Source organism: Podarcis pityusensis, assembly GCF_964106645.2.
Source record: "Podarcis pityusensis genome assembly, chromosome: 16".
NCBI classification, from domain to species: domain Eukaryota; kingdom Metazoa; phylum Chordata; class Lepidosauria; order Squamata; family Lacertidae; genus Podarcis; species Podarcis pityusensis.
The window spans coordinates 4636826-4658184 of NC_138041.1; the positions used below are offsets into that span (position 1 = coordinate 4636826).

The 21359-nt window shown below is 46.3% G+C and overlaps 1 protein-coding gene across 2 annotated transcripts in view; it reads right to left on the minus strand.

Moving 5' to 3' along the window:
• The window catches only part of LOC308464887 (unconventional myosin-Ie-like), a 54649-nt gene that overhangs the window by 19038 nt on the left and 14252 nt on the right, over positions 1–21359 (minus strand). For both annotated transcript variants that reach the window (XM_080984546.1, XM_080984547.1), the window contains exons 2-15: positions 19443–19580; positions 17939–18028; positions 15331–15425; positions 14635–14722; positions 13272–13361; positions 11705–11836; positions 10511–10645; positions 7017–7149; positions 6039–6235; positions 4191–4271; positions 3578–3664; positions 2323–2409; positions 1275–1442; positions 366–451 (exon numbers count right to left, since the gene is read on the minus strand). In XM_080984546.1, the coding sequence (XP_080840672.1) occupies positions 366–451; positions 1275–1442; positions 2323–2409; positions 3578–3664; positions 4191–4271; positions 6039–6235; positions 7017–7149; positions 10511–10645; positions 11705–11836; positions 13272–13361; positions 14635–14722; positions 15331–15425; positions 17939–18028; positions 19443–19580 (1607 nt within the window). The remainder of the gene's footprint in view (positions 1–365; positions 452–1274; positions 1443–2322; positions 2410–3577; positions 3665–4190; positions 4272–6038; positions 6236–7016; positions 7150–10510; positions 10646–11704; positions 11837–13271; positions 13362–14634; positions 14723–15330; positions 15426–17938; positions 18029–19442; positions 19581–21359) is intronic.

Sequence of the window (21359 nt, forward strand, 5' to 3'; positions counted from 1 at the left end):
GGACAACAAGAAAAAAAACCATTAAGGACCATCCTTTTCCTTGTAGGAAACGGCTCACACGGCCCCAAAAAAAGGTCTTCGTTTTTGTACCACTTTCGATCATCGTCTGCTGACATCGCTTACATCTTCCCATTTTACAGACGGGGAAGACTGAGGATCGCCCAGGAGACATTTAACTCAGCTGGGATTCAAACCTGCAGCTTCCAGGTGTGAAACACCATCCGAAAGGGACATGCTAGCAGGGCGGAGATGAGTTCCAGGAAGGAATTTTTATTTTATTTTATTTTATTTTATTTTATTTTATTTTATTTTATTTTATTTATTGCTTTCGAGAGGCACCTTTCTCCCCACCCTGCCCCACTCACATCTCACTGCTCTGCATCAGCTCAATGAGGTCCGTAAAGAGCACATCGCGGTTCCGTTCGCAGAAGCCGTTCACGTCATACGATACCTGTGGCACCCGGGAAGAAAGCGGCTCAGGTTGCTGGACTTTGCAGCTACAGGCAGATTACTGGTGGGGGGGGGGTCCCCTGCCTGCCCTCCAAAATGCTGAACTGGATGGACCAAGGATCTGACTCAGGAGGCGGCAGCTTCCCATCCTCCTGATTTATTCAGAACCATGAGGACCAGGATCTTGCTTTACTTTTAGCAGAAGGGCAGACAAAACTCAGTCGTTAGTGCAGCTGCTTGTCATGCAGACGCTCCTATACTGGGCCGAGGCCGTTTAGGGCTTTCAAGGTCAGCACCAACACTTTGAATTGTACTCAGAAACGTCCTGGGAGCCAATGTAGGTCTTTCAAGACCGGTGTTATGTGGTCCTGGCGGCCACTCCCAGTCACTAGTCTAGCTGCCACAATGTGGATTAGTTGTAGTTTCCGGGTCACCTTCAAAGGTAGCCCCACGTAGAGCGCGTTGCAGTAGTCCAAGCGGGAGATAACCAGAGCATGCACCACTATGGCGAGACAGCCTGCGGGCAGGTACGGTCTCATCCTGCGTACCAGGTGGAGCTGGTAAACAGCTGCCCTGGACACAGAATTAACCTGCGCCTCCATGGACAGCAGTGAGTCCAAAACGACTCCCAGGCTGTGCACCTGGTCCTTCAGGGGCACAGTTACCCCATTCAGGACCAGGGAGTCCTCCACACCTCCTGTCCCCCCAAAACAGTACTTCTGTCTTGTCAGGATTCAACCTCACTTCAAAAAAGATGCACAGCTCCGTGGATGAGGGAGGAGGGGAGACCCAGCCATTGATTCCCCTCCTTGGGGGGCACTGACCTTCCCGGCATAATGGTGGATGACGAAGCCCTGGTTCCAACTGTTGAAGTGAGGGTGGGTTCCCAGGGCCGTCTGGAGCTTCTGCAAGAGGGTGTGATCAGCCCCCTCGCCCTTGGCGTGCATCGTGGCGCAGACGTCGTCCAGGATGCTCATCAGCCCTGGAGGATTCTGGGAGTGGGCGCAGCAATGGGGGGGTGGAAAGAGGAGGGAAAGAGAAAATAAATAAATAAGAGTAGGCTAGGAGCTGAATTAATTGGGGAATTCAGAATCAAATTAATGGCAACCATTGGGATAGAGTTCTATGAGGATTACCAAAGGAGTGGGTCAGACTGTGCCTTGGCCAAAGGCCTGGCAGAACAGCTCCGTCTTGCAGGCCCTGCGGAAAGATGTCAAGTTCCGCAGGGCCTTAGTCTCTTGGGACAGAGCGTTCCACCAGATTGGGGCCACAGCCGAAAAGGCCCTGGCTCTGGTTGAGGCCAGCCTAACCTCCCTGTGGCCCGGGACCTCCCAGACGTTTTTGTTTGAAGACCGTAAGGTCCTCCTTGGGGCATATCGGGAGAGGTGGTCTCGTATGTACGAGGGTCCTAGGCCGTATAGGGCTTTAAAGGTTAAATCAGCACCTTAAACCTGATGCTGTACTCCACCGGGAGCCAGTGCAGTTGGTATAGCACCGGGTGAATGTGATCCCATGGCAAGGACCCTGTAAGGCGTCTTGCTGCGGCATTCTGCACCCGCTGGAGTTTCTGGGTCAGTCTCAAGGGCATCCCCACGTAGAGCAAGTTACAATAATCCAGTCTGGAGGTGACCGTAGCGTGGATCACAGTGGACATGACCAGGGTGAGAGAGGTAAGGAGCCAACTGCTTAGCTTGGCAGAGATGAAAAAATGCCGCCTTTGTTATAGCTGCAATCTGCGCCTCCATGGAAAGGGAGGTGTCGAAGATTACACCCAAACGCTTAACGGATGGTGCTGGCACTAATTGTGTCCCCACAAGAGATGGGAGTTGCCCCTCCCAATCCCAATATCGTCCCAATATTTTTCCCACTCACCACTTTGTTCTCGATTAGGTCGCACACGACCTTGTTGTTGAAGTAGTCGATGGCATTCCAGCGGATGCCCTCCTGGACGTATTCCTCCTGTGGGTCGGAAGAGGGGGATTGTGGGAGGGGAGAAGAGGAACAGGGAAAGGGATAGAACAAATGAGCAGCTGGACAACGGGCTAAACTTGCACAACAGACACACACTCTCTCTCTCTTTCCATCAGCACTAAACTGCTCCTGGGACCATGTGCGAATGACATCACGGACACTGGCCAATAGGCGCTATCTACAGGAGGGATGGCCCTCCAGATGCTGCCGAACTACAACTCCCATCATCCCCACACTGGCTGGGACTGATGGGAGGTGGAGGCCGACAACATCTGTCAATGATTGCTGTAATGTGGACATTCCTTGTAGGGCATATAACAGTCATCTGGAAATGAGCCGCTAGGCAACATCATCATCATCATCATCATCATCATCATAACAATTTATTATTTATACCCCGCCCATCTGGCTGGGTTTCCCCAGCCACTCTGGGCGGCTTCCAACAAAACACTAAAATACAAGAACCTATTAAACATTAAAAGCTTCCCTAAACAGGGCTACCTTCAGATGTCTTCTAAAAGTTTGGTAGTTATTTTTCTCTTTGACATCTGGTGGGAGGGCGTTCCACAGGGCGGGTGCCACCACTGAGAAGGCCCTCTGCCTGGTTCCCCGTAAACTCACTTTTCACAGTGAGGGAACCGCCAGAAGGCCCTTGGAGCTGAACCTCAGTGTCTGGGAAAATGATGGAGGTGGAGATGCTCCTTCAGGTATACAGGACCGAGGCTGTTTAGGGCTTTCAAGGTCAGCACCAACACTTTGAATTGTACTCGGAAACGTACTGGGAGTCAATGTAGGTCTTTCAAAACTGGTGTTATATGGTCTCGGCGGCCGCTCCCAGTCACCAGTCTAGCTGCCGCATTCTGGATTAGTTGTAGTTTCCGGGTCACCTTCAAAGGTAGCCCCACGTAGAGCGAATTGCAGTAGTCCAAGCGGGAGATAACCAGAGCATGCGTCACTCTGGCGAGACAGTCTGTGGGCAGGGAGGGTCTCATCCTGCGTACCATTGAAAAACGAGCCACAGGACCCACTCAAAAGAACCCACAATCTATTTAAGGGGGTGTGATCCAATCAATTAAGGAGATCTCTTGTCCGTTTCACTTCCTACACCAAATGATAACCAAGTGGCTCGGAAAACACAACCGCCGCTCTCTCTCACCTGTTCGGCCTTCAGTGTCAGCTCAATAAAAATCTGCTGCAGCTTCTCGTTCACAAAGTTGATGCAAAACTGTTCGAATCCGTTTTTCTGCAGCAAGGAAGAAAGAAGGGGCTGTCAGGAAGAACTCAAGAGTCACAGGAGGGGAAGTCGGAGATTTGGGTTGCGGCGGGGGGACAGACATGTTGGGCATCGCTGCCCTGACCTCAGCTTCTCAACCCTCCACCAACGAGACTCAGTTGGAACAATCCCTGGGTCTCTGCGCCTGCCTCCAGCTTGTAGAAAAAATGTGCACCAATATGCATATATATTATTTAGTTATTATATTTGCTGGTTCCTTTTCTGGGGGGAAATGGGCAGCCAGGAAGGCAGAACAGTTTCTGAAGCAGAAACCACTGAAATTAATGGTGGGTGCACAGCATTCTAATGTATTTTTAATCTTTGTTGGAAGCTGCCCAGAGTGGCTGGGGAAACCCAGCCAGATGGGCGGGGTACAAAAAATAATTATATTATTATTATTATTATTATTATTATTATTATTATTATTATTATTACTGGGGGAGGAGGGGTGTGCCCACGTTTCAGGGGAATCTGCTACTTCCTTTTTTTATATTACCTGGAAGATCTCAAAGCCGTAGATATCGAGAACCCCAATGCTGTATTCCTGGCGGTCTTTCTGTATGGCCTTGTTGACAGCCTGAGAGCAAATAAGAGCAGCGGACAGAAGGGAAGAGGGAGAAGGAGGGCAGATCTCATGAAATAAGCCAAGTTTTCACAATCAAATCTAAATAACCCGGACTTATAATGCAGGGGTCCTCTGCTCGCAGCAACAGCGAACTGCAGAGAGCTGTGTTTTGCACAAACATGGCTCCATTTTCAGGCATCACCTACGATCCAACCATTCAGGAGTTGGAAAATTGGGATCTTCTCTTTTTTAAAAAAATAATAATATTGCAAGTGGCTGGATATTGCAGCCAGAGGTAAAGTTTGATGGTGCTGATGGTGTGTTTGTGCAAAAGGCTACATCACACTCAGTGTGGTGCAGTGGTTAAGAGTGCTAGGTTAGGACCTGGACGACATTTTGCACCCGGCCCCAAGCTGTACTGGTCTGAACTTTTAGCCAAATGAGGCAGCACAGTTTGTGGCAACACCTCACCTGGCAGGCAAGAGGTGTCCATTTTTTGGAATGAATAATAATAATAATTTTAAAACTCCCTGCACGTAGAAATCTCACGCATCAGGATGAATCCTTCTAATACCTTGCCATGTTTGTTTTCTACTTGCAGGGAGGACTTGAAAAAGGAAGCGTTCAAAAACAGAAGCTGTAGACTAAGAACATAAGACGAGCCGGCTGGATCAGGCCCAAAGCGGGCCCATCCAGCCCTGCATTTTGCTCTCGCAGTGGCTAACCAGATGCCTGCAAAGGGAAAATCGTAAGCAGGACCAGAGAGCCAAAGCAGATTCTCAGCAACTGGTATTATTAGGAGGAATCCTGCCTCTGTCAACGGAGCAAAACACAGCCTTTGCTGCTAGTGGTCCCCGGCAGCCTTAGCCGCCGTGAATCGTGTCCAATCTTCTTTTAAAGCCACACAAGATGGTTTTAAAAGATGCAGACACTCAGGTTTTATCACGTGTTGGTTGTTTTTTTAATTTGCATTTTAATTATTTGTTAACATTCCTATATTACACCGGTAAACGTTGTCATATTACATTACAGGGCTTACTATAATATAATTTCCAACATGTATACAAAAATTATATACAATTTTTATATACCGAGAAAGAAAATGAAACAAAAAAAAGAAGAGAAAAAACAAAAACAACCCCCCCCCAAATCATATATATACCAACACACTAGACTTCCTGTCTTTCCCGTTGTATATCCCTTTTTTTACAAATGAATGTACTCTTATTATTATATATTTCTTTACATATTATCTAATACATTCCTATATCAATACAGTCATACCTCGGGTTGAAGTAGCTTCGGGATAAGTATTTTCGGATTGTGCGCTGCGGCGACCCGGAAGTAACGGAGCGCATTACTTCCAGGTTTCGCCGCTCGCGCATGTGCAGACGGTCAAAATGATGTCACGCGCATGCGCGGAAGCTGCGAATCGCGACCTGTGCATGCGCGGACGCGGGTTGTGTTCGCTTCTGGATGCGAACGGGGCTCCGGAACAGATCCCGTTCGCATCCAGAGGTACCACTGTATGTGCTCTTAGTCTTATTTCTCAACTCGGTCTCACTCCAACGTCAATCAAACGCTAGCATAGATAGCGAACCTTTACTGTATTTTTTGAACATGCGTTTTACCGCGTGTTTGGACAGAAGTCAAATCGCCGCAGGCTGGAGGCCCAGGTGGCAAATACGGTCACCCAAGTGGGTCTTTGGAACAGGACCTTCTCAAAATGTCCACCCATCCACCCCACTGCCCTGTTAGGTGCCCAGCCCTGAAACTCACGTCCACGAGGAAGTCGAAGAGGCGGGCATAGAGGGCCTTGGAGAGGGCGTCCCGTGTGAAGCTGGCCTGCTCCACGTTCAGCGTCACGTCAATCACCTCCTGCTGCCCGCCCCACTTGCTGTCCATCTTCCGGCTGGTCAGCTTCTCCTTGAGGCGTTGCTGGTCGATGGCCAAGAGGTACGATGGGAAAGCCAAGACTGGGGGAGAGAGGGGACTTGGCTGCCACGGTTGTTTTCATTTCATTTTGTAAAAAATGCTTTTTATTAAGTTTTCATTTCAAATACACCAACACCTTTATTGATAATAATCAGCTAAATAGTTTGAGGATCTATACAACTGTGTAACATGCAGAAAACAGCATTCTTAGAGAAACCAAAGACTGGAACTGAGGGAAGTCGGGGTGGGGGTGGGGGTTGTGTGGGAGGGGGGGAGGGAGGAAAAATGGGGGGGGGGGACGACAAGGATGATATGTTTTTGGATAATATGTCTTGTTATAATTTTGAATTAAAAAAAAAAAAAGGATCCCATAGCTAATTCTCCCCTGGTCTCCTCACTAGCCCAAATAGGACTCATTTAGCCAGCTAGCCCTGGGAATTATCTAATGTTTATTGGATGGATTTCCCCCCTAAATTGATTTTTGAATTCTGAATTTATTGTTATTCACGTTTTATACTGTATTTTACGCTGTTTTTGTAGCATCAATTAAGTGTTTTAAATTTGTTGAGCCCGGTTTTCTGAACCGGGAAGGGCAGGGTATAAATAAAAAGTTATTATTATTATTATTATTAACTCTGCTGTGTTAAAAGTTGTTAGGACTGTGAGAAAGGCGTCTGCCGGGACTTTCTAGGCATCGAATTAGGCGCCACCACAAATCTCTGGCTCTGGCGCCCCCTACTGTTGGACTCCCTGTCTTCCACCCTACCAGTCCCAAGGGGAACCAGCCGCCGCTGAAACCCCTCAGCCAGCCCCGCAACTCACAGTCTTCGCTCTCCACCATGGCGTAATTGCCCGACTCCCGGAAAGTGATGTTGCCCAGGTGCAGGATCCCGGCCACGATCTGGAGCACCAAGGCTTGCTCTTCCCCCGAGAGGCCCACCACATCCATGGCTGTCTGGAGACGGGAGGGAGAGAAAGGGATGTCATTGCAGTGGGGTTGGGCTAGATGGCACTTAGGGTCCCCTTCCGACTCTGCAATTCTGTGAAAAGGAGTCCGTACCAAAGGGGAACTTCTAAGGAAGAAAAACGGGGACCAGGCGACTTGTCAAAATTCTGGGCTATGGGTCTCTGGTCATGAGCCAATTCCCCTTCCTTCACGGGATACACATGCAACTTTTTCTCCCCCTTGAGGAAAAAATATTCTCTTGGTTGTATTTTCATTAATTTTACTGGCTTGTGCTTTGAAAAATTGCGCTCTGCATTTCCTTCAAGGAGCTCAGTGTAAGCAGTGCCAGATTTATGTATAAGCTAAACAAGCTATAGCTTAGGGCCCTGCTCTCTTGGGGGCCCCCAAAAAATTTAAAGGGAAAAAAAACCCTGGATGTACATTTCCAAAATGAAAGATAAAAAACAAATAAAATAAAACCTACACACAGCAACAGTGTTTTGTGTTGTGTAGGCTCCTGTGATGCAAGTCATGGGCCCTGCTTGCTCCCTAAAATATCACTGGTTTGCTCCTTTCTATATATAGACGAAGAGTCGGACATGACTAAACGACTAGACAACAACAACAATATATTAGGGTGCCTACATTCTGCATGGACTGGTTGCAGGGCAAATGGCTTGAGATACCTATGAGGTCCATAAATTACCACATAGCATATGTTCAACACAAAAAACAGCGACAATTTGTTGTTGGCTAAGGACAGCTGGACATATGAAGGGCCCCATTACCTTCAGCAGCTTAGGACCTCATCAAACCTAAATCTGGCCCTGACTATATGTGGTTCTTCTCCCCACCAGTCTCCATTTTATCTTCACAACAATCCCGCGAGGTTGGTTAGGCTGGAAGAATGCAACTGACTCAATGAATGGAAGAGGTCCTAAATTTCTCAGCTTTCCGGTAACTCCACCAGGTAACTCCTTTGGGCTCAATTATTAGGAGAGAGTGAGGAAGATGTCTTTCAACCCGGAAAGTGGGTAACCCCTTGAAGACACACTGGTTGGGGGGGTGTGGTCTAGGCAGTGGCGTACCAAGGTAAGGTGGTACCCGGTGCAGAAAATTTCTTGTCACCGCCCCCCCCACACATTGAAATCTAGTTGGACTACCAAGAGACTGCGATCTTTGTTCTTGTTGTTGTTTAGTCGTGTCCGACTCTTCGTGACCCCATGAACCATTGCATGCCAGGCACTCCTGTCTTCCACTGCCTCCCGCAGTTTGGTCAAACTCATGCTGGTAGCTTCAAGAACACTGTCCCACCATATTGTCCTCTGTCGTCCCCTTCTCCTTGTGCCCTCCATCTTTCCCAACGTCAGGGTCTTTTCCAGGGAGTCTCTCTTCTCATGAGGTGGCCAAAGTCTTGGAGCCTCAGCTTCAGGATCTGTCCTTCCAGTGAGCACTCAAGGCTGGTTTCCTTCAGAATGGAGAGGTTTGATCTTCTTGCAGTCCATGGGACTCTCCAGAGTCTCCTCCAGCACCAGAATTCAAAAGCATCAATTCTTTGGCCATCAGCCTTCTTTATGGTCCAGCTCTCACTTCCATACATCACTATTGGGAAAACCAGAGCTTGAACTATACGATCGACTCACAGTATAAAAAGACTGGCTGTGATCTACGCATTGTCATTGCCAGGAGGAAGGATGGACCAAAGTTGTTGAGCTGCATTACTTCTCCAAACAATTTAACGCTTGTGTTGCAAATTCTGAATTGGATCTCAGTTCCATTTGATTCTTTATATTCTGTCCGTTACTGCACTGTACCTTTAAACTCAATCTCCCTGCTATGAGCTGCACCTGGGCTCAGCTTTTTATCCCTTTGCTCACATATGGTCAGAAGCAGTGACTACATAACTTTTTGACCACTGCTCCATAGCAATTGTTGTTTATATTTTTCCATTCACCATAAAGATGGGGTATGTACCTTTGGTTTTATTTCACGTTATTTTGATATTATAGTTTATGCTTATAGTTCATAATATTTTGAGTTTATTGTAGCTACCATACATACGCAGGTCATTGTTTTAATATTCTTTTATAGTTTATGAAGCATTTCTGTATCCTTCTGCTGTGCTGAAGAAGAATTCCACGAAACAGTGGGTATATCCGGAATCACTGTTCACAACGTCTGTTTGCGAACTACTTTGGCAGTGTTGGACGCCATAAAATAAGGTTTACAGCCTGTTTTCACCAGATAAGAATCTGATACATTGCTTCTTTCAGAGACTTGCATAGTCTTCAAAGACTTCCAGAGTCTTATAAGACTTATGTTTATTTGGTTTTATGTTTCCAAGAGAATCCATTAAGAGTGCATATTTTGTGATCTTCCGGCCTTCCTAAGTTTTCTGTTTATGTGATTTCTTTCATATTATATAAAGAGTGTATATTGATATTGTATCATTGTATTTGGTCATCGTGTTGCCTTGGATATTACAGTGGTACCTCGGGTTACATACGCTTCAGGTTACAGACTCCGCTAACCCAGAAATATTACCTTGGGTAAGAAGAACTTTGCTTCAGGATGAGAACAGAAATTGTGCTCTGGTGGCGCAGCAGCAGCAGGAGGCCCCATTAGCTAAAGTGGTGCTTCAGGTTAAGAACAGTTTCAGGTTAAGAACGGACCTCCGGAATGAATTAAGTACTTAACCCGAGGTACCACTGTACTGCATTACTTCTTCAGCAGCCCAGGATCGCGCGGCTGTCAAAACGAAGTGGCAAAAAGTGGCAAAACTAACCCCCCCTCGACCGACGGCTCACAGTAGGCAGGAGTCGTGGGCGGGCAGCACGCCGAATGTCACCCCCCTCAGAGAGGACACCTGGGGCGGTCCGCCCCCACCCTGCTCCGCCCCTGGGTCTAGGTCCCCTGAAATTCTTGTCCTCTAAGTAGACTGACCACAGTTTCTTGAGCGCTCAGCTCCTGGATTCTAGCTGAGTGACCTCAGAAAACACACAGGTCATCAAACACAGCAAGTATAGAACTGGCGCCACGATACTCATTCCATGTTGCAAGAAATTGATTGTTTAGTGTGCCAGCATCCACACTATGGAACTCCTTGCCTCTTGAAATCAGGCCTTCAGTGAACTCTTTTCGGCACCAGCTAGAAACAATTTTGTTCAGGCAACTCTCTCCAGACCCATGTTGACATGTCTTTTAATCTGGTTTGGAACAGCTTTAAATAATCTTTCGAATGTTTTAAATAGTTGTTTTTAACGGATAATATTTTCTGCTTTGAAGGGCTCCCCCCCACCCCACTTTACGAACAAGAGGTCTATAAATTTTATGAAATGAGGATGATGATTTAAAAGCCTTGGTTTCATACCAACGTCTCCTGAAACTCCTGGTGGTCGTTGACGTCTTCCACTTTGTAAGATGCCGACTGGTTGAGGTAGTAGTAATAATCTGGAGTGGTGATACCCAAATTTTCCCGCTGCTCTGCGCTGGCTCCTTCCAGCAGCTGCAGTGAGAGGGGAAGGGAAAGGGAAGAGGTAATTAATAAACAAAATGAGACTGTTTCTATGCAAAACGTGTTAAGAGCTCAAGAAACCTCTCAACTCTGCAAACCCTTTATAACGACCTTACAACGTAGAACAGCACATATGTCTTAAGAGTTCAAAAAATGATACATAATGAAATGAAAAGGATGCTTAAAATAATGTTCGTTTAAAAAAAAAACACAGAAGCTTTTCTCTTGGGAATTATAGGGACAGAACCACTGTACAGAAGCTTATTCATGTATGCTACTACAGTGACAAAAATGTTACTTGCCCAAAAATGGAAAGAGGAAGAAGTCCTGGCAAACGAAGAATGGATACAAAAACTTATGGAATATGCAGAAATGGCGAAACTTACCAGAAGAATAAGAGATCAAGATAACAAACTTTTCACAAAAGAATGGGAATGGTTTATTGAATATTTACAGATAAATTGTAAACCGATAACAACACTGGCAGGATTCTTGTAATAACCTGCGGTTTCATAAGAGTATATATTTAAAGTAGATGAATAAATGAACAAATTAAGTTAATTTGGATATGCAGAAGATATTGAAAATAAACTTAAGGAACTGCAGAAAGAGGGGGAAGGAAGTCAAGTTTCGAAATGTCAAAACGATTGCAAAACCAGTGAAACGTATAAATCTGAAAAGTATAAATAAAAATAAAATTGAAAAAGAGTTCAAAAAACTCTGCAAACCTCCAGTGACATTGTAAGGTGGAACAGTGGCATTGTCCCCCCTTTCCAGCATAACTTTGCCATTTTCTTGCGAGGAATCCTATTCAGAATATGGGAATTTCCCTTAAAAAAAGGGAAACGTTGACAGCTATGTTTTCCAGGATAAACCGCTTGAGGCCACGAAGCAGAGCGGGCAAGGGGGGTGGCTCGGGGATGACATTGAGGCCACCAAGTGCCACCCCTGATGTTTGGGGATACCAGTTTTAGCTCCAAAGGACACCGAAACACACACATGTACCCCTCTGGCCTCTTCCCGTAAGATAATTCGGGCCTGATGCATCACCTGATAGTAGATATGGAAGCTCCTTTCTCCTGGGTTCTGGCTGACGACACGAGACTTCTCCAGCAGGAAGTTGGAGATCTTTCCTCCATCGGGCTCCCCGCCCCGGCTGAACTGGATCTCAAAATACTTGCCCTGGGGGGCAAACAGGAAGGGGACGCCGTTAGAATTATGCTTCCTGAGTGCCCCCGACCCCCAATCACTGTTGCACTGGCAAACAAAATAAATCCTGCCGAGGGGTCACCAACCATTTTTTAGACCTCTGGCTGGATCTGAGTGAAGGTCTGTCTCACCCAGGATCTTGTTTCATGGGCAACAGGGAATTAAGAAGCTCTCCTTCATCACTACTGTCTGTGACATTCAGGGGTATAGTGCTCTTGGACATGGAGGTTCTTTTAAAAGCTATTATATTGAATAAGCTTCTCATCCTCCTCAAACTGAGCACAGAGGGGTATTTCAGCGTGTGCTGTGGGCACCCACCCACCCAATTGCTTCTCTTCCACCACCAATCCCCGACTTAGCACCCACCCACCCACAGAGGGATGGCACACTCCTGTCCTTTGCTACTCCAAAAGATCTGGGTCAAAGAATTCGCCTTGGAAAGACCATAGAGGGGAGAGAGAAAGCGGGACAGAGTGCCCCTTCCCCCCCACTTCCTCCTTCCATTCCGTGAACTTTTCGCAAGACGAATCTGGCCTCATCCCCTCTCAACCAAGGGAGCAATGAGTGTGTGTTGTGAAGGGAGCAAAGGGAGCTTTGTGGCTCCCAGGAAACACCCACTGGCACCACGTTTGTGACTCCTGCCATGTTGAAATGGGTTCATTCGACTCATTTTAACCCCAGTTAGAAGTTTGCAGGGGATTTGAAACAGAATACCAGGGCACCTTCTCAATATACTTGAAGGTGTGTCTCCATCCCATCGTTCAGCCCAGACACTGAGGTCCAGCTCCGAGGGCCTTCTGGCGGTTCCCTCATTCCAAGAAGCCAAGTTACAGGGAACCAGGCAGAGGGCCTTCTCGGTGGTGGCACCCGCCCTGTGGAACACCCTCTCAGCAGATAAAACGGTTCATTTATCCAGTCTGTATAACGTTTATTGCACATGTAACTTGTTAAGACACAGTTGTACATTTATCCACTCCATGTTAACAGTATCTCCAGGCTTTGTTTTGCACATGGCACCTGAGTATGTTTGTTGCTCGAATGGTTACAAGCCTATCTCTATTCTAGTTATTATTCTAGTAAATTTGGTTTTATACTTATAAGCCAGTTTGTGGTGGTGGTGTTTTGTTGCATTATTATTACTGCCACCACATTTGATACTTCGTGTTTATATGTCATAGAAATAAGACAGGACTGTGTGTAAGCCACAATTCCTTCTCATCTTACTGGGGGCCTAAAAATTCAGCTTCCACAGAATGCCCATTTGTGTTTTGCGTTTCCGCTTTTGAAACGACACTGCTGAGTTTCTAGGCCTCATGGAGTCGCTGTCAGCGGCCAGGAAAGCCAAACCTCCCAGTGAGAGCCCACAAGTCGCAAACAGATCTCCCGTCTCGGCTTCGCAGACACTTACAAATCGGCTCGAGTTGTTGTTCCGAACCGTCTTGGCGTTCCCGAATGCCTCCAGGAGAGGGTTGGATTTCAGGATGATTTCCTTCACGTGCTGAGGTGGAAATGGGGTTGGGGGGGTTGACATTAAATCTGGTACAGCTCCTCTGCTTACAATTGCCTGAGGCACGCAAGAGCCCCTCTCAATTAACATCACAGAACCATAGACTTGGAAGGGACCCTAAGAGGCATCTAGTCCAACCCCCTGAAATGCGGGAATCTCAACTAAAACATCGATGTCAGGATTGCGTACAGGAGCCAGGCCCTGTGACCAGTAGGGCTTCGCAGGACTGGGGCCTTCCTAAGTTTGTTCTGGAGAGGCAAGGCGCGGCCGCACAGGTGAGGCTGCTTGGTAACTCACAGCACCTGGTGGCAAGAGCCGGGAAGGGATATAAGGTCAGCATTTCCCTTCGGCTCTTTGCCACAGCAACTCGTTTCCTGCCTTGCTGCTTTTGGCTTCTTGCTTCCTGACCCTCGGACCTTGGCTTTGTGACTCCCTGCTTCTCGACCCTCAGACCCTGGACTTCGGGACTCCCTGCTTCCTGACCCTCGGACCCTGGACTTTGGGACTCCCTGCTTCTCGACCCTCGGACCCTGGACTTCGGGACTCCCTGCTTCCTGACCCTCAGACCCCTGGCTTCTGGACTCTCGTTCCTGCTCCCACCCCATCATCTTGCCCCCAGTCCTGACGTCCTCAGCCAGGACTTCAATCGCCCGTAGACAATCCATGACAGATGGCCACCCAACCTTTGCTTAAAGATCTCCAATATAGGAGAGTCCACCACCTTCCGAGGGAATCTGTCCCCTTACCCTCTGAAAGTCCTTCCCAAGGTTTAATCTCATTCTTTTTCTGTTGTCACTTAAATCCAGTGGTTTGGGCCCTACGCTCTGCAGCAACAGCAGCAGGAAACTCGCTTGCTCAATCTTCCACGTGACACGGCCCTTCAGATATTTGAAGATGGCTATCACATCTCCTCTCAGTCTCCTTTACCCCCAGGACAAACATACCCAGCTCCCTCAACCATTCCTCATAAGGCTTGCTTCCCAGATCCTTAACCATCTTGGTCGCCCTTCTCTGCACATGTTCCAGCTTGTCAACATCCTTCTTAAATTGTGGCGCCCAGAACTGGACACAGGATTCCAGGTGAGCTCTGACCAAGGCAGAATAGAGCGGGACTATGACTTCCCTTGATCTGGACACTAGACTTCTGTTGATACAGCCCGGAATAGCATTAGCTTTTTTTGCTGCTGCATCATGCAACTGGCTCATGTTAAGCACCACTGTTTGGAAACAAGGGTGGGGAAATTTAGCCAATGTGGTTTAATACCTGCACTTTGGGGCCTCCACCAGACACCTTGGAGATGTAGCCCATGATGTATTTGGCTGCCACAGTCTTGCCGGCGCCACTCTCCCCACTGCAACACAACGAGAGGAAGATATCAAAGAACAAAGAAGGGTTTAGCTGCAAAGAGAGGTACTAAAATCACACACCAGACACTTGGTACCAATCACACTGGAATATAGCTATTGTGGAGAAATAAATATTTTGACAAGGACTAGAACCTGCAGGCACGTTTTATATGATTTGGCATTCCTTTCTTACATATGCAAGAGAACTATCATTTTCAAACCATCATCAGATAGTCAGATAATGCTAATATTCTTCATCTGTAGACAACATTTAGTCTCGCTTTTTGCTTTCGTGACTTGGACTTTGTCATTTTAACCTCTCTGGAACAGCAAAGATTATATGTGCCTATTTTGTTTTTGTTTTTTTAATCTTTCAATTTCTGCCAGTCTGTCTTCTCTTTGTTTTATATATTTAATTTCTAAAATGAAATAAAACATCTTTACCAACCCGTCCCCCCAAATTTCCCTACCCAGTTCTCTATACTGTGCAGGATTTTACAGATATCATGTATCTCCCCCACTGCTTATGTCACCTTTTTTCTAATCTAAAAGCCCCCAAACAACGCAACCTTTCTCCGTATCAACGCCACCCTTTCTGTCCCTGTAACATTACCTGATAATGACGCACTGATTCTCCCCGTCGATCAACATGTTCCGGTACATGTTATCAGCCAGAGCATAAATATGGGGAGGGTTTTCATACTGCGCCTGTGAGGAAGAAATGGTCCACGTAAGACCTTTGATTATCCTATTTTTCAGAAAACCTTTACTTTCCAAGGTATTTTAAGATCTAGGTAACAAAGGGCCTTGGGTGAGTGGGTGGGGAATCCCCCATCATGGCAATGGCACAGGCATGAAAATGACTACCTGGAGAATTTATTTATTTATTGCTTTTATATCTCAAGGTGGCTTCTCCCCCACCCTTCTCGTTTAATCCCACACAACAAGAGACACACATCTTGCAAATGTACACACCCATTCAGAGCAGGCATAGGCAAACTCGGCCCTCCAGATGTTTTGAGACTACAATTCCCATCATCCCTGACCACTGGTCCTGTTAGCTAGGGATGATGGGAGTTGTAGTCCCAAAACATCTGGAGGGCCGAGTTTGCCTATGCCTGATTTAGAGGAATTTCAACATCACCACCAGCAATCATTCATTCATTTATACATGCTTTTTTGGAGAGCGCAAAAATCAACAGAACAAACTTAGGTCCCTGCATTTCATTGCATCTTCTCTAAGCAGAACTTGGCCAGATCCCACCAAATAATAAGAAGTTATTTGCACAGCTCTGCCGATTAGTGGCGGTCCGTTTAAAATATTTGTTAATTGCTCTGCCGCCAAAGCGTTTTTGGGTGCGTATGCAAATGTGCGAATTAAAAAACTAATTCGTGCATGAAATATAAATACAACTTGAGCCTGACAAATAGTTATAGCGGAACAGAGTAAGGCAGAAAAACAGCAAGAGCAAATTAAAACCTGAAAAAGAAAAGAAAAGCAAAACAGAGCTTTTTGAAAAGCAGCCACATGGCTCCTTAGGTAAGGATTGCTATCCTAAGGGGTCCCTTCCTACAATTCCATGATTCTGTGAAACATTTTTAATATCTATCTATCCATCCATGCGGGTGGCGCTGTGGGTTAAACCACAGAGCCTAGGACTTGCTGATCAGAAGGTTGGCGGTTCGAATCCCCGCGACAGGGTGAGCTCCCATTGCTCGGTCCCTGCTCCTGCCAACCTAGCAGTTCGAAAGCACCTCAAAGTGCAAGTAGATAAATAGGTACCACTCCAGCGGGAAGGTAAACGGTGTTTCTGTGCGCTGCTCTGGTTCGTCAGAAGCGGCTTAGTCATGCTGGCCACATGACCCGGAAGCTGTACACCGGCTCCCTCGGCCAGTAAAGCGAGATGAGCGCCGCAACCCCAGAATCGGTCACGACTGGACCTAATTGTCAAGGGTCCCTTTACCTTTACTATCCATCCATCAATCTCCCTCCCGACAGCTGGCTGTTAAAGGGGATGGTCCGCCCACTGGCCACTAGATGGCAGTGCCAGAGCAAAGCAGACCTCCATGTGGGTCAGATGGGCAAGGCAAATCAATGGCACTTCTGACTGGGTGCCGAGGTTCCAGTTGCACAACTCTGTGAGTGCGGCCACGCTCCTCCTTTGACTCACGGCTTTCGCAGCGTCACTGGAGAAGAGGAAGCCATTCCCAGCCTCCAGCAGAGTTTCAGGCCAGCTCCCACCTTCCTCGCCTTCCCGTTCTGGAAGGTAGGAGGAGCACAGCAGGCAGGAATACAACAGGTGAAGCTGACCACCCGTTGCTACCCTGGAAAGTTGAACTTCTGACCGCCTGGCACGGGACACAGAGTATTTTTTTGTTGCTTTGGTATTCAAAAGAGCTTTCCTGGGTTAGCTGAGACTCTGAGATGGGTCTGGGGAACTTATGGCCCTCTGGGCGCTGCTGAACTATAACTCCCATCCTCCTCCCTCCTTGTTGGGCCATGCTGGCTTCTGGGACTGATCTGAGGGGGAGTCACTATCGGGGTGGGGCAAAGGCACAGATATTCCCCTGCCCTGTTCTAATCCAAGAGTGCCTCGACAATATTATTATCATCATCATTATTATTATTATTATTATTTTATTTGTATCCTGCCCATCTGGCTGGGTTTCCCCAGCCACTCTTGGCGGTTTCCAACAAAGATTAAAAATACATTAAAATGTCACACATTAAAAACTTCCCTGAACATGGCTGCCTTCAGATGTCTTCTAAAAGTCTCTTTGACATCTGGTGGGCGTTCCACAGGGCGGATGCCACTACCAAGAAGGCCCTCTGCCTGGTTCCCTGTAACTTGGCTTCTCGCAATGAGGGAACTGCCAGAAGGTCCTCAGAGCTGGACCTCAGTGTCCGGGCAGATCGAAGGGGGTGGAGACGCTCCTTCAGGTATACAGGACCGAGGCCGTTTAGGGCTTTTAAGGTCAGCACCAACACTTTGAATTGTGCTCAGAAATGTACTGGGAGCCAATGTACACTTCTCATTTAATTGTCAGCGAAAGGCTCAGAAAAATGGAATTCCTACAAATGACAGATCCCAATAGTTCCTTTGAGGGAAGCTGGGGAAGCCAGTGTCACCAGAAGGGGGAGTGGGACTCTGCACATGCCCAGGGGCACTCTCCACCTCGGCAGCTGCATAAACAAAAGGAAGGCAAACCTAGTCACTTACCGCCCCCTGGTACATGTCGATCTCGCGGTCGGTGAAGTAGGGCAGTTGTTTGAAGGGGTTCACGGAAATCAGGACAGGACCAATGTAGGTCTTTTTATGTTTTGAAAGTCAAGGGTCAAGGAACAAGGAACAAGACAAGGGTGGGCGGGCAATTCAGTGAGCAGTCAAATCCAGCAGGTTCCCTCCCAGTTGAAACAGCCAGAGCCCTGGCGCTGGATCAGACCAAAGGACAATCTGGACCTTCTCCATTATTTGACTCGCTGCAGTGAAATGACATAATCTACATAACTAATTATGCTGCCATTGCATTATTCTACTCGTTCATTGCAATGCAAATGGCGGGAGGGCCGGAAACCCAACCGATGAAATATCATTTGCAGATGGAATAATATACCTCCGGGTATAGGGCAGATTATAAATGCCATAAATAATAATAACAACAATAATTATATTATATATATGCCGCCCATCTGACTGGGTTGCCCAAGCCAATCAGAGCGGCTTCCAACAAAATATTAAAACGCAAAAAACCTTGAGCATTAAAAACCTCCCTATACAGGGCTGCCTTCAGATGTCATTTAAAAGTCAGGTGTTTATTTCCTTGACATCTGACAGAAGGGTGTTCCACAGTGTGAGCACCACTACCGAGAAGGCCCTCTGCCTGGTTCCCTGTAAACTCACTTCTCACAGTGAGGGAACTGCCAGAAGGCCCTCAGAGCTGGACCTCAGTGTCTGGGCTGAACGATGGGAATGAAGATGTTCTTTCAGGTATACTGGGCTGAGGCCATTTATGGCTTTAAAGGTCAGCACCAACACTTTGAATTGTGCTCGGAAACGTACTGAGAGCCAATGCAGATCTCTCGGGACCGGTGTTATGTGGTCCTGGTGGCCACTCCGTCACCAGTCTAGCTGCTGCATTCTGGATTAGCTGTAGTTTCCGGATCACCTTCAAAGGTAGCCCCACGTAGAGCACATTCCAGTAGTCCAAGCGTGAGATAACCAGAGCATGCACCACTCTGGTGAGACAGTCTGTGGGCAGGGAGGGTCTCATCCTGCGTACCAGATGGAGCTGGTAGACAGCTGCCCTGGACACAGACTTGACCTGCGCCTCCATGGACAACTGTGAGTCCAAAATGACTCCCAGGCTGTGCACCTGGTCCTTCAGGGGCACAGTTACCCCATTCAGGACCAGGGAATCCCCCACACTTGCCCGCCCCTTAGAAGCAGTACTTCTGTCTTGTCAGGATTCAGCCTCAATCCATTAACTGCAGCAGCAGCAGCAGTAGCAGGAAACACCTATCGCATTCGCCACATCAATTTCCGTTCCGGACACAAATAAGCGGATATCGGCAAATTTCTGCAGCCATTTCTGCCAGAATCCCATCATACCTGCCCTGGAGGGTCCTCACCTCAATTCTTCCCCCCAAAGAAATTGGTCAGAGCCTTTACTCAAGGCTGACTAGGGCCCTCCCCACAAAAAAACCCAACACGTGTAAAGGGATACAAATATATAGTCATCCATGAACCGCTTCTTGAGGTTCTCCACGATGGCATCCTCATTGATCTTGGACAGCAAGACCATGTCGTCCACTCCAGTCTGCTTGACATTTTGGGTCTGCCAGTGATACCGCTCTTTGCTGACCTGGGGAAGGAGAGTATTATTAACAGCTGTGTTTATTGAATTATATCCAGGCATCCTTCCCCCCAAAAGGAGCCCAGGGCAGCAAGTGCACTAGCAATCAGGACACCTTAAAAACAATACCAGCAAAGGTGCAAAACAGGAAAGATCTTTAAGAAGTTTTGCTGGTGCCAAAAAGAACACAGAGGGAAAGAATTCCAAAGGATGATGTTGTAATTTAATATTATCTAAAACATTATTATTAGTAGCAGTAAAAATATTTTTACACTGTCTTGAAAGGGGACAAATATTCCTGAGGCGGTAAACGATTAAATACAACATAGCATAAGAATAATCAAGTTGTTTGTTTTTTAAAAAAATGATATTTATTGGAAATTTAAAAATTACAGAAAAAAGAAAAAAGGAAAACGATAAAAAAATTAACAGAACATACAGAACATACATTACAATACATAAAAAGAAAAACATAAAAAAAATACAACAATACAGCAAAAAGAAACAAAAACACTAAAAAACACTAAAACACACATCCAATATTCCATATCTTTACCTTTCATTTACTTATTTCATCGACCTCCTCACACCTCCCTTTTTTGTATTCTAGTTCAATTAACTATTTCAGCAAATTCTTTCCATCTTTCTCAATTTTTGTTCTATAATTTATCTTAACGGTCTAACCTTAAATTTTTTCATTTTGGCCCATTATCAATCAGCTTTTACTTAATTCTTTATTACATTTCTGCTAAAACCATATAACTTCATTCCAGCATCCTTCTAACATTCATTAATTTTGCAACGTTTTTGTAAATATACTTTAATTTTTTTCCAATCTTCTTCCACCGACTCTTCTCCCTGGTCTCGGATTCTGCCAGTCATTTCCGCCAGTTCCAGGTAGTCCATCAGCTTCATCTGCCATTCTTCCCTGGTGGGTAGATCTTGTGTCTTCCAATACTTTGCGATAAGTATTCTTGCTGCTGTTGTGGCATACATAAAAAAAATCCTATCTTTCCTTGGCACCAATTGGCCGACCATGCCCAGGAGAAAGGCCTCTGGTTTCTTCAGGAAGGTATATTTAAATACCTTTTTCAATTCATTATAGATCATCTCCCAGAATGCCTTAATCTTTGGGCATGTCCACCAAAGGTGAAAGAATGTGCCTTCAGTTTCACTACATTTCCAACATTTGTTATCGGGCAGATGATAGATTTTTGCAAGCTTGACTGGTGTTATGTACCACCTGTAGATCATTTTCATTAAATTCTCTCTTAAGGCATTACATGCCGTAAACTTCATACCAGTGGTCCAGAACTGTTCTCAGTCAGCCATCATAATATTATGTCCAACATCTTGTGCCCATTTAATCATAGCAGATTTCACCGTTTCATCTTGAGTATTCCATTTCAACAGCAAGTTATACATTCTTGACAAATTCTTAACTTTAGGGTCTAACAATTCTCTTTCCAATTTTTATTTTTCCACCTGGAAGCCTAATTTTTTGTCCAAGTTATATGCCTCCATTATCTGATAATAATGGAGCCAATCTCGTACTCTGTTTTTTAATTTTTCAAAACTCTGCAGTTTTAATCTGTCACCCTCTTGTTCCAAAATTTCCCAATACGTCGGCCATTTGGCCTCCATATTGAGTTTTTTCTGAGCCTTTGCTTCCATTGGTGACAACCATCTTGGGGTTTTATTTTCTAACAAATCCTTATATCTTATCCAAACATTAAACAGTGCTTTTCTGACAATATGGTTTTTGAACGCTTTGTGTGCTTTAACCTT